At 53.5% G+C, this 11,684-nt stretch overlaps 1 protein-coding gene across 1 annotated transcript; it reads left to right on the top strand.

The window, feature by feature from the left end:
* Window positions 1–272: 272 nt before the first annotated feature.
* ctsc (cathepsin C) lies at window positions 273–5,887 on the top strand. The gene is made up of 8 exons (XM_031795397.1): window positions 273–673; window positions 947–1,092; window positions 2,174–2,334; window positions 2,906–3,061; window positions 3,911–4,029; window positions 4,466–4,597; window positions 4,697–4,929; window positions 5,040–5,887. The coding sequence occupies exons 1-8, from the start codon at window positions 502–504 to the stop codon at window positions 5,304–5,306; spliced, it is 1,386 nt and encodes a 461-aa protein (XP_031651257.1). The 5' UTR covers window positions 273–501; the 3' UTR covers window positions 5,307–5,887.
* The last annotated feature ends 5,797 nt before the right edge of the window (window positions 5,888–11,684 follow it).

Consider the following 11,684-nt stretch of genomic DNA (forward strand, 5'->3'; position numbering starts at 1 on the left):
CACCTGTTGTATTCGGCGCATGTGACAGATTACATTTAATTTGAACCCTAAATTTAACCCTAACCTTAATCCTTAGAAACTCAGCAAAAAAATAAACGTCCTCTCACTGTCAACTGCGTTAATTTTCAGCAAACTTAACATGTGTAAATATTTGTATGAACATAACCAGATTCAACAACTAAGACATAAACTGTTCACCCTCGGATCCAACAATTCCCAGACAGCTTCTCCAGGCGCAACGTTATCTCAATTCCATTGAGCACCGTCAGCAAGACGCAGCGAGAAAATCACTGCAGCAAGACCCAGCGACTCACGTGAGCAGCTGGCGGGTCATATGACCGAGGGGAACGTTCCTTCTGATTGTACAAAAGCGCAGAGGACAAGACACAAACCCGTATCGCAGGTGCATCGAAGTACGGGGAAATATAGTCTACATTTTTCTAGTTGTGCTTATACGTAACGTAGACTCAAATATCTGTAAACAGGAGCGTGGTGTGACGAATGCGTGGTGCGATGAAGGTGAGCGGTGTGTTGTTGTGTGTGTTCCTGCTCTGGGTGGAGGGCTCCCAGGCTGATACCCCGGCCAACTGCACATATGAAGACCTGTTGGGCTCCTGGGTGTTCCAAGTATCGAAGGGAGGGCAAGACAAAGGCATCAACTGCTCTATGATGAGTAAGAGCTGGAAATACGGAACGACCTCTCGCTTTAAGCAATCAAGGAGGCTATGTAACACACTTTTAATTGGTTCAAGTGTTAACTTGACCCGGTAGTCTATTGCCTTAGTTTGTAGGCTATTGATTTAGCTTTTGTATCGAGCATTGTGTCATTGTTACAACGTTCACCTCTGCCCAATGTTACCATGTCTACCCCGTCATACTTTGCAGTAGAGAAGAAGCTCCCATTTTAATTGAGAAGTAATGACCAAAATGTCTCTGTTTTAAAAAGACACCATTGATAAGTCGATAACGGTGCGCCTGGAGAAGCTGTCTGTGGCGGTGGACGACCTGGGGAACACGGGATTCTTCACCCTCATCTACAATCAGGGCTTTGAGGTTGTCCTCAACGACTACAAGTGGTTTGGCTTCTTCAAGGCAGGTTTAAGCTCTCACTTGTTTCATTCAGGGTTCCACTTTAGTCTATAACAGTAGCATACTACGATCTCTGTCAAGAGGTCTGGAACATTTTTGGTGGATATGGAATGACATTGTCATTTAATCTCCAGCCTGTAGGCTACAGAAAAGACCACATCCTTGTTCCACCATATTCTATCTGCTACAGGATTGTTGATGGGATGTTGACGTGCTGCACAGATGTTTCTATAGCAGCTCCCTGGAGAGGTGTGCTGGGAATGGACAAGCAAAATATTTCACATCCTTGTCTTTGACAGTGGACTCTGATTATCAAAGGGCTGCATCAGCTCTCACCTAAAAAGGCCATAAGCCACTGGTTGAGAGGAACTGTCATTGTTTTGGGGCAGAATTGTGATGTTTTATGTGTTAGAGGTGCATCTTGGTCAGTTTAGCTCAGTCAATGCCATCAATATTCCTCCTGATGAGCCGACCTCCCGCTATGGAAGTCCTCCAACCTTGTAGCCTTGTACATTAAGTTTCAGACACATGGCTGGTCACCTTTCCTGTAATTGCAGGGTTGGTGGTTCAGTCACTATTCTGACTTTTACATCTCAGTTGCTACATTGATATATTCAGGCTTGTGTTTCAAAGATCCTTTCAGTGTTGTGTTGATCCTTTTTCATTCGGGGTTGTATTTCGTTTTGCCTTTTTCACGTGACTTCCTTGTGACTATCAGGGGAAATGTTCAGTGTTGTCCCTCCTACATGGTTTAGCTGATGTCTGCACGTCACTTGTACTTCCTTATTGAAACCGTCTGGACTTGTTTCAGCACAGTGACACACCACATGCTTCACTGGAAAAGCCCAGTGTTAGTTACTCATTGCTGCTGTTCATAACACCACACTGTCTGCTCACTCTCTCATATTGAAAGCGGTTATCAGGGGAACTGCCACATCCACTTGCATAAAACATCACTGACTTGTAGCTCTTGTGTTTTTTAATCTCTAACTCTGGCCATAAAGATTCAATATGTGATCGTCCTCTTTCTACACAACACACAGGGACGCCTCGTACAGACTGATTTTTCTCCTCTCTGTTCCAGTACTCTGAGCAGGGCTCTGAGGTGACCAGCTACTGTGACCAGACTCTGCCAGGCTGGGTCCATGATTCTCTGGGAAACAACTGGGCCTGCTTCACTGCCAAGAGGGTTGTCCCAACACCCCCTCGCTCCGTAGACACACACCGCTACCATCCCAATGACCTGTGAGTAGCCTCAGGGTTTAATAGCAGGCTTGACACTCTGTGCCCAGTAATAATGCTCTCCAATAATCACCTATGTTTTCACATTAAAGTACTATAATTGGCTAGAAGGCTATTTTCATCCATGGTCCCATTTTAGTGTGAGCATTGCTCATATTGAAAAACAAGCAGTCTGCTTAGTTTAGACTCTCTGTTACATCGGCTGTCAGTCACTGCTCGTGTGATGTGTTCTGGTCTGAGCAGTGCTCTCTCCCTCTGGCTGTTCTAGTGCTCCTGCGTTTGTTCATTCTGTTTTCATTCCTTCAGGCTGTGTAGGTCTGTTTATGCCTCCCTCCCCTCCCCCAGGTTGGTGTAGGTCTGTTTATGTCTCCCTCCCCTCCCCCAGGTTGGTGTAGGTCTGTTTACGTCTCCCTCCCCTCCCCCAGGTTGGTGTGTTTACGCCTCCCTCCCCTCCCCCAGGTTGGTGTAGGTCTGTTTACGCCTCCCTCCCCCAGGTTGGTGTAGGTCTGTTTACGCCTCCCTCCCCTCCCCCAGGTTGGTGTAGGTCTGTTTACTCCTCCCTCTCCTCCCCCAGGTTCCTCCAGAGGTCCTACAAACACAACCTGGACTTCATTGACTCCATCAACGTGGCCCAGAGCTCCTGGAAAGCCATGGCCTACAGCGAACATGAGACCTACAATCTGCAGCAGCTAATGCACAGAGCCGGGGGACCAGCTTCACACATCCCCAGGTACAGTCACTCACTTGTGACTCTATGTATTGAAACAGGAATTCAATTATTCTGAAACTCATTTTGGTGAACTTCACACTAGGAAGAAGCAGGATGTCTGTCAGCTGTGAGATTTGTTACTTCTGAAAGAAAAGGGGGACAATCAGGGACTTAACTTTGTTTTTTAAGTGTGGGGGGGGACGGACGACGGGGACGACATCATTTATTATATTTTATCCTGTCAAACACAGCCCACCTGACTGCTCGGCGGCGTCCGCATGGTCCTAATGCACACCTTCGCCTCACTTTGCATCACATTCCAACGATCAAACTGGGGGTGACAAAAGCAATTTCATCATGTGGGAGGGACAGGTCCACAGTGACAGTTGTGCGCCTGGAGAGAATAGTCATGGCAGATGAGTCCAAGGCTAGAGGGTTCTGTTTTAGGATAATGGGACACGGTCTCTGGCCCCAACTCGTCTAGACTGCTCTGGTATGACGGATAGTAAGAGGCACTCTGTACAAGGGCTTACAAATGCCTGAGGTTTCTTTCTCTCTCAACCCCCAGCTGAGTTGTATTTCTCTCCACTCGTTCACTCCCCCCTCATGGGTTTTAAAGGAATGGTTTGGTGTCAGATATGTTGAACTAAGTACAGTCATTACGGTGACACCAATCCATAGTGTGGGGGAGACTAGTGATCACCTCAGGAGACTGTGGGGTAGAGATCACCTTGGTGGTCAGTAGGTATGAAGCAGGACTCTAAAACGGAGGTAGTACCTAAAGGTGTTCAATCGGAACACTCATTTTGGATTCATTGCAAAAAATGTCCATGGTGTACCCTTATTGTATGAGTCTATGCTCCTCCCCAGACGTGTTGGCCCCGCCCCTGTGACATCAACACTAGCCAAGATGGCGGCCGGCCTCCCTCAGCGCTGGGACTGGAGAGATGTCAACGGAGTCAACTACCTCAGTCCTGTCCGCAACCAGGGTAACGCACGCCGGGTCAAATACCTACACTTGTCTATCGTGACTCTTGGCAAAATGTCTCCTCTCACAACCCATGTGTTTAATGTTCAGCCTTTCTGCTGTGTCTGAGGCCTTGGGAATGTCCTCTACAGGGCACACTGTACCACTGCCTGTCCTAGTTAGAGAACTGCTAAATCAATGTTCCTGTCTCAACCCCACAGATAACATGCTCATGTGTAGTGATTGCGTCACCCTCCATGTGAAGCCTCTGGCCACATTTTCATCTCCAGCATAAATGGGCTTTTAGGATTCATTCCCACAGAACTCTAGTTGCAGGTTAAAGATGATCCACGGACTGCTTGACCGGGTGTCTGGTTCTTAGTGGTGACTGATATTACAGTGAGGTTTTTGATTGGTTGTGACAGTGCAGGGTTTGATTGGTACTCTGTGGGTTCCAGCTTCGTGTGGTAGCTGCTATTCCTTTGCCTTAATGGGAATGTTGGAGGCTCGTGTCCGGCTCCAAACCAACAACACCGAGACTCCCATCTTCAGCCCACAGCAGGTCGTGTCCTGCTCCCAGTACTCCCAAGGTAATGAGTGAACACACTCTGCATAATTGTACCTTAACAGTGTTTGTGTATTTCTCCCCATATCTAAGCCCTCTTACTTCCCCCTCTCCTTCCTCTCAGGTTGTGACGGTGGTTTCCCCTACCTCATTGGGAAGTACGTCCAGGACTTTGGGATCGTGGAAGAGTCGTGTTATCCGTACGCTGGGACAGATTCCCCGTGTGACGTTCCCGATGGCTGTCTCCGCCACTACACTTCGGACTACAGCTACGTGGGAGGGTTCTACGGAGGCTGCAGTGAGTCTGCCATGATGCTGGAACTGGTCAAGAACGGACCCATGGGGGTGGCCTTTGAGGTGGGACACACACACACACGTTTGTTTGTGCATTGGCTTATCTGAGTGATGGCCATTAGTTTTTCTAAGTCAAAATGGCCAGGTGTCTTCCTCACACTGTTCTCGTCCAGGTGTATCCTGACTTCATGCACTACAAGGAGGGTATCTACCACCACACGGGCCTCCATGACTCCTACAACCCGTTTGAGCTGACCAACCACGCGGTGCTGCTGGTGGGCTACGGCCAATGTCACGTCACGGGTCAGAAGTTCTGGGTGGTGAAGAACAGCTGGGGGACAAAGTGGGGCGAGGAGGGCTTCTTCAGGGTCAGACGGGGGTCTGACGAATGTGCCATTGAGAGCATCGCTGTGGCAGCCAAGCCCATCCCTAAACTGTAGAGGGTCTACGGGGGTAGGAGGGAAAGGGTTCATCTTTAGGCATTTTCTCAATTGGAACCTAGCCTGAAGTCTACAATTGCATATAAATGTAATATTTTGAAATGGCTGGGACATTGTCAGAGTTTAACTGTAGAAGTGTTCCCCACGCTCACTAGACAGTCTGATCCTTGCCAGTCAGATGGATATTTGTGAATGATGCCAAAAGGGAACCTGCTATAATGCCCTGTAACTGGGATTTCTAGTTTTATTAGTAGTTAGTCTGGTGATTGATAGGAGGGCAGAGTATCTGTGATCTCAGGGGAGACTGTCCTGTGATCTTAAATATATACCTTGTTGCTAGTCATCTCTGTGCTGTCCTCTCCTATCTCTGCTGATGCTGTGACTTGGAGTCTCCTGGGAATGTACAAAGGGACTGGCTCATGCTGTTGGAAGGGATGCAGTATTATGATTCAATGTTGGTGCCTTTTTTTCCTCACTTCAGAAGTGGTTGCCTTTCATTAGAAATGTCAGTTTTCCAATAAGATCACATGTTCAGATTGTCTGTTTTATTTGAAAGAAAATAAAGAATCTTTTAGGAAATATTTTCAGTGGTGCTGACTTTTACTTTTCTATACTGACTGCTTAAGATTGATCAATGTGTGCGCGCATAACTTCTAAACTCAGCAAAAAAAGAAATATTCTCTCACTGTCAACTACATTTATTTTAAACAACTTAACATGTGCAAATATTTGTATGAACATAAGATTCAACAACCTGAGACATGAACTGAACAAGTTCCAGGATTTCAGATACTGTACATAGGATACCCTGCTAATGGTGTGTGTTCTTATAAAGATGGATGTTTCTGTGATAAAGGGGGACTATAACATTCTCTCCTCCAGAATACACTTACAGGTACAGCCTGGGGGAGGGGGTGGGGCTTCCTAAGATTCCAGTGCATCCTATTGGCTATTATGATGCCATCCTCTAAAGTGAGTATTATGATGGCAACTAATCAGAGCTCACACACACACACACTTCCTGTGAGTAATGTATCTTCCTGTATGATGTTCCTGTATGATGTCACCCTTGGCAGGAATATGGGAGGAGACATCCCACCCAATAACTGGAATGTGTCCTATGGGATTGGACGGGGCTTCACTGACAGCTTTAGTACACACACACGCCATAGATCTCTCGCTCGTGTTTCCCAGAGCAGTAAAATAGAGGCTCCTTGTGTGTTCTGCGTGAGAGAGAGACACGTACAGTTTAACACAATGAGTGGGGCTGAGGTAGCCTGCTCCCAGAGGTAGCCTGCTCCCAGTTCTGTTTGTGCTTTGGCCTACTTCATTATCAAGCAAGTGAGAAGGTTGAGACTGGCACCCAGGCTAGAGGTGAGGGAGGGGCCTCTGGCACCCAGGCTAGGGGTGAGGGAGGGGCCTCTGGCACCCAGGCTAGGGGTGAGGGAGGGGCCTCTGGCACCCAGGCTAGGGGTGAGGGAGGGGCCTCTGGCACCCAGGCTAGGGGTGAGGGAGGGGCCTCTGGCACCCAGGCTAGAGGTGAGGGAGGGGCCTCTGGCACCCAGGCTAGGGGTGAGGGAGGGGCCTCTGGCACCCAGGCTAGGGGTGAGGGAGGGGCCTCTGGCACCCAGGCTAGGGGTGAGGGATTGGCCTCTGGCACCCAGGCTAGAGGTGAGGGAGGGGCCTCTGGCACCCAGGCTAGAGGTGAGGGAGGGGCCTCTGGCACCCAGGCTAGAGGTGAGGGAGTGGCCTCTGGCACCCAGGCTAGGGGTGAGGGAGGGGCCTCTGGCACCCAGGCTAGGGGTGAGGGAGGGGCCTCTGGCACCCAGGCTAGGGGTGAGGGAGGGGCCTCTGGCACCCAGGCTAGGGGTGAGGGAGGGGCCTCTGGCACCCAGGCTAGGGGTGAGGGAGGGGCCTCTGGCACCCAGGCTAGGGGTGAGGGAGGGGCCTCTGGCACCCAGGCTAGAGGTGAGGGAGGGGCCTCTGGCACCCAGGCTAGGGGTGAGGGAGGGGCCTCTGGCACCCAGGCTAGGGGTGAGGGAGGGGCCTCTGGCACCCAGGCTAGGGGTGAGGGAGGGGCCTCTGGCACCCAGGCTAGGGGTGAGGGAGGGGCCTCTGGCACCCAGGCTAGGGGTGAGGGAGGGGCCTCTGGCACCCAGGCTAGGGGTGAGGGAGGGGCCTCTGGCACCCAGGCTAGAGGTGAGGGAGGGGCCTCTGGCACCCAGGCTAGGGGTGAGGGAGGGGCCTCTGGCACCCAGGCTAGAGGTGAGGGAGGGGCCTCTGGCACCCAGGCTAGGGGTGAGGGAGGGGCCTCTGGCACCCAGGCTAGAGGTGAGGGAGGGGCCTCTGGCACCCAGGCTAGGGGTGAGGGAGGGGCCTCTGGCACCCAGGCTAGAGGTGAGGGAGGGGCCTCTGGCACCCAGGCTAGGGGTGAGGGAGGGGCCTCTGGCACCCAGGCTAGAGGTGAGGGAGGGGCCTCTGGCACCCAGGCTAGGGGTGAGGGAGGGGCCTCTGGCACCCAGGCTAGAGGTGAGGGAGGGGCCTCTGGCACCCAGGCTAGAGGTGAGGGAGGGGCCTCTGGCACCCAGGCTAGGGGTGAGGGAGGGGCCTCTGGCACCCAGGCTAGAGGTGAGGGAGGGGCCTCTGACACCCAGGCTAGGGGTGAGGGAGGGGCCTCTGGCACCCAGGCTAGGGGTGAGGGATGGGGCTCTGGTACCAATGCTAGGGGTGAGGGATGGGGCTCTGGCACCCAGGCTAGAGGTGAGGGAGGGGCCTCTGGCACCCAGGCTAGAGGTGAGGGAGGGGCCTCTGGCACCCAGGCTAGGGGTGAGGGAGGGGCCTCTGGCACCCAGGCTAGGGGTGAGGGAGGGGCCTCTGGCACCCAGGCTAGGGGTGAGGGAGGGGCCTCTGGCACCCAGGCTAGGGGTGAGGGAGGGGCCTCTGGCACCCAGGCTAGGGGTGAGGGAGGGGCCTCTGGCACCCAGGCTAGAGGTGAGGGAGGGGCCTCTGGCACCCAGGCTAGGGGTGAGGGAGGGGCCTCTGGCACCCAGGCTAGGGGTGAGGGAGGGGCCTCTGGCACCCAGGCTAGGGGTGAGGGATTGGCCTCTGGCACCCAGGCTAGAGGTGAGGGAGGGGCCTCTGGCACCCAGGCTAGAGGTGAGGGAGGGGCCTCTGGCACCCAGGCTAGAGGTGAGGGAGTGGCCTCTGGCACCCAGGCTAGGGGTGAGGGAGGGGCCTCTGGCACCCAGGCTAGGGGTGAGGGAGGGGCCTCTGGCACCCAGGCTAGGGGTGAGGGAGGGGCCTCTGGCACCCAGGCTAGGGGTGAGGGAGGGGCCTCTGGCACCCAGGCTAGGGGTGAGGGAGGGGCCTCTGGCACCCAGGCTAGGGGTGAGGGAGGGGCCTCTGGCACCCAGGCTAGAGGTGAGGGAGGGGCCTCTGGCACCCAGGCTAGGGGTGAGGGAGGGGCCTCTGGCACCCAGGCTAGGGGTGAGGGAGGGGCCTCTGGCACCCAGGCTAGGGGTGAGGGAGGGGCCTCTGGCACCCAGGCTAGGGGTGAGGGAGGGGCCTCTGGCACCCAGGCTAGGGGTGAGGGAGGGGCCTCTGGCACCCAGGCTAGGGGTGAGGGAGGGGCCTCTGGCACCCAGGCTAGAGGTGAGGGAGGGGCCTCTGGCACCCAGGCTAGGGGTGAGGGTGGGGCCTCTGGCACCCAGGCTAGAGGTGAGGGAGGGGCCTCTGGCACCCAGGCTAGGGGTGAGGGAGGGGCCTCTGGCACCCAGGCTAGAGGTGAGGGAGGGGCCTCTGGCACCCAGGCTAGGGGTGAGGGAGGGGCCTCTGGCACCCAGGCTAGAGGTGAGGGAGGGGCCTCTGGCACCCAGGCTAGGGGTGAGGGAGGGGCCTCTGGCACCCAGGCTAGAGGTGAGGGAGGGGCCTCTGGCACCCAGGCTAGGGGTGAGGGAGGGGCCTCTGGCACCCAGGCTAGAGGTGAGGGAGGGGCCTCTGGCACCCAGGCTAGGGGTGAGGGAGGGGCCTCTGGCACCCAGGCTAGAGGTGAGGGAGGGGCCTCTGGCACCCAGGCTAGAGGTGAGGGAGGGGCCTCTGGCACCCAGGCTAGGGGTGAGGGAGGGGCCTCTGGCACCCAGGCTAGAGGTGAGGGAGGGGCCTCTGACACCCAGGCTAGGGGTGAGGGAGGGGCCTCTGGCACCCAGGCTAGGGGTGAGGGATGGGGCTCTGGTACCAATGCTAGGGGTGAGGGATGGGGCTCTGGCACCCAGGCTAGAGGTGAGGGAGGGGCCTCTGGCACCCAGGCTAGAGGTGAGGGAGGGGCCTCTGGCACCCAGGCTAGGGGTGAGGGATGGGGCTCTGGTACCAATGCTAGGGGTGAGGGATGGGGCTCTGGTACCCAGGCTAGGGGTGAGGGAGGGGCCTCTGGCACCCAGGCTAGGGGTGAGGGATGGGGCTCTGGTACCAATGCTAGGGGTGAGGGATGGGGCTCTGGCACCAAGGCTAGGGGTGAGGGAGGGGGCTCTGGCACCCAGGCTAGGGGTGAGGGAGGGGCCTCTGGCACCCAGGCTAGGGGTGAGGGAGGGGCCTCTGGCACCCTGGCTAGGGGTGAGGGAGGGGCCTCTGGCACCCAGGCTAGGGGTGAGGAAAGAGGGTTCTCTTTGTTCCCATCAACAGCAGTGGAGGACAATTGGGTCTACTAAAACACGTAGTCTCTGTCTCCTCTCTGTGGTTCTCAGGAAGGTGCGTATGAACCTCCACACTAGCAACCAGGTGACCCGGATATACAACGTCATCGGGAGGATACCAGGGGCCGTGGAGACAGGTACCACTTCCCACAACCTGAATGTTCTAGGAACCTGCTGACCAGGTTTATGGGAACATTGTGTGAGAGTTTGGCCCACAGCTTGTGTAGCCAGTGGACATGACGTTGGGAGACAGTAGCTCAGAGTTTGTTGTGGCCCAGTAACTGTATAGAGCTTCCAGTCCATCACTCAACACCAACATCTATCATCACTGTTTCATTTGAAATACCACAACAATTGATTCATAAGAGTGAGGAGCACAGCAGATGGTGATTGTGACCCCTCTCCCCCCTCCTCTCTCTGTTGTTGGCAGATCGCTATGTGATCCTCGGGGGGCCACCGGAATGCTTGGGTGTTTGGGGGTGGTCGACCCGGTAACGGGGTGCACGAAAGTGTGAGGAGCGTTGAGAAACTGCTCAGCAAAGGTGTGTGTGTGTGTGTGTGGGGAGATCAGATTAACACACACATGCATTTAAACACACACACACACACACACACCACTATGCACTGAGATGAGTCTTTATGACTATAGCTGCATCATAAAAACAGAAAACAGTAGATACTAAGGATGACTGTTCCCATATTGTAGCAGTCTGGAGGAGTTCCAGAATGTTCTATCAATCCTGTTTCCTCATATTATGTTTGTCATTGAGACGTGGTGTATACTGTATTTTAGAGGTTCAATGCATTTGGCCCAGAATGTGTTTTCTTTGGCAGAAAAAACAAGTGAAGTACTTTCTGTCTGTTTGTGTATTTGGGCCATTGTATTTGCCTGTTGTGACACAGGACTTTGGACTGCTGGAAAATGGTGTGTGTGTGTGTGTGTGTGTGTGTGTGTGTGTGTGTGTGTGCTCTGCAGGTATGTACACATTGAGGATAAACTGCACCCCCTCTCTCCACCCCTTGATGCATGACATCACCAAACAGGTCAACTTGAATCAACTGTCTATCAACTGTCCATTTCAGGATTACACTGTGTGACGCCTTGTTTTCCAGGGACTTTTCTGGACTTTTTCAATGGTATTGAATTGGGAAAAATGTAACGCAATGGTTTTCAGCACTGAAACACAATAAAAGGCATCTGGCAGAAGTAAATTCAAACACAAATGTAATTTTATATATGACCATGTTTTCATGAATTTCATGATATAATCGTGAAGTCCATTTTAAAAGATTAGAGGTAAAAGGGTTACCTCTAACGCGACTACTTTCACAGGGTACAGACCAACGTAGTGCCAGACTAACACCAATATACTCTGTCTAAATAGATTGAATGGAGCTATGGTCACACTGGACATCACAATGGGTATTGCTGCCACCTACAGGCTCAGAGTGGTTATAGCAAGTCTCTAACGACAATACACGACCTCACACCTGCAGATGCATGCCAAGTACAGAAAACATTAGTTTGTTCCGCTCTCCATCTCTCTCTGTGTCCAGTCCAGAGGAGGGAGAGGAGGAGGTGTCTCTGTATGAGAGTTGGCACAAGCAGGACAACTGGACAGATGACTGCGATACATCCAAGTCAGACCCATCACCAACCACCATATACTTATCACTCTGATCACATATG

The sequence above is a fragment of the Oncorhynchus kisutch genome, linkage group LG18 (assembly GCF_002021735.2).
Source record: "Oncorhynchus kisutch isolate 150728-3 linkage group LG18, Okis_V2, whole genome shotgun sequence".
Taxonomy (NCBI): domain Eukaryota; kingdom Metazoa; phylum Chordata; class Actinopteri; order Salmoniformes; family Salmonidae; genus Oncorhynchus; species Oncorhynchus kisutch.

Excerpts from the sequence above, each read along its gene's own strand:
- ctsc (XM_031795397.1), top strand. The coding sequence starts at position 502 with ATGCGTGGTGCGATGAAGGTGAGCGGTGTGTTGTTGTGTGTGTTCCTG. Across the intron at positions 2,335-2,905 it reads CGCTACCATCCCAATGACCT|GTTCCTCCAGAGGTCCTACA; the intron begins GTGAGTAGCCTC and ends CTCCTCCCCCAG. Across the intron at positions 3,062-3,910 it reads CCAGCTTCACACATCCCCAG|ACGTGTTGGCCCCGCCCCTG; the intron begins GTACAGTCACTC and ends GCTCCTCCCCAG.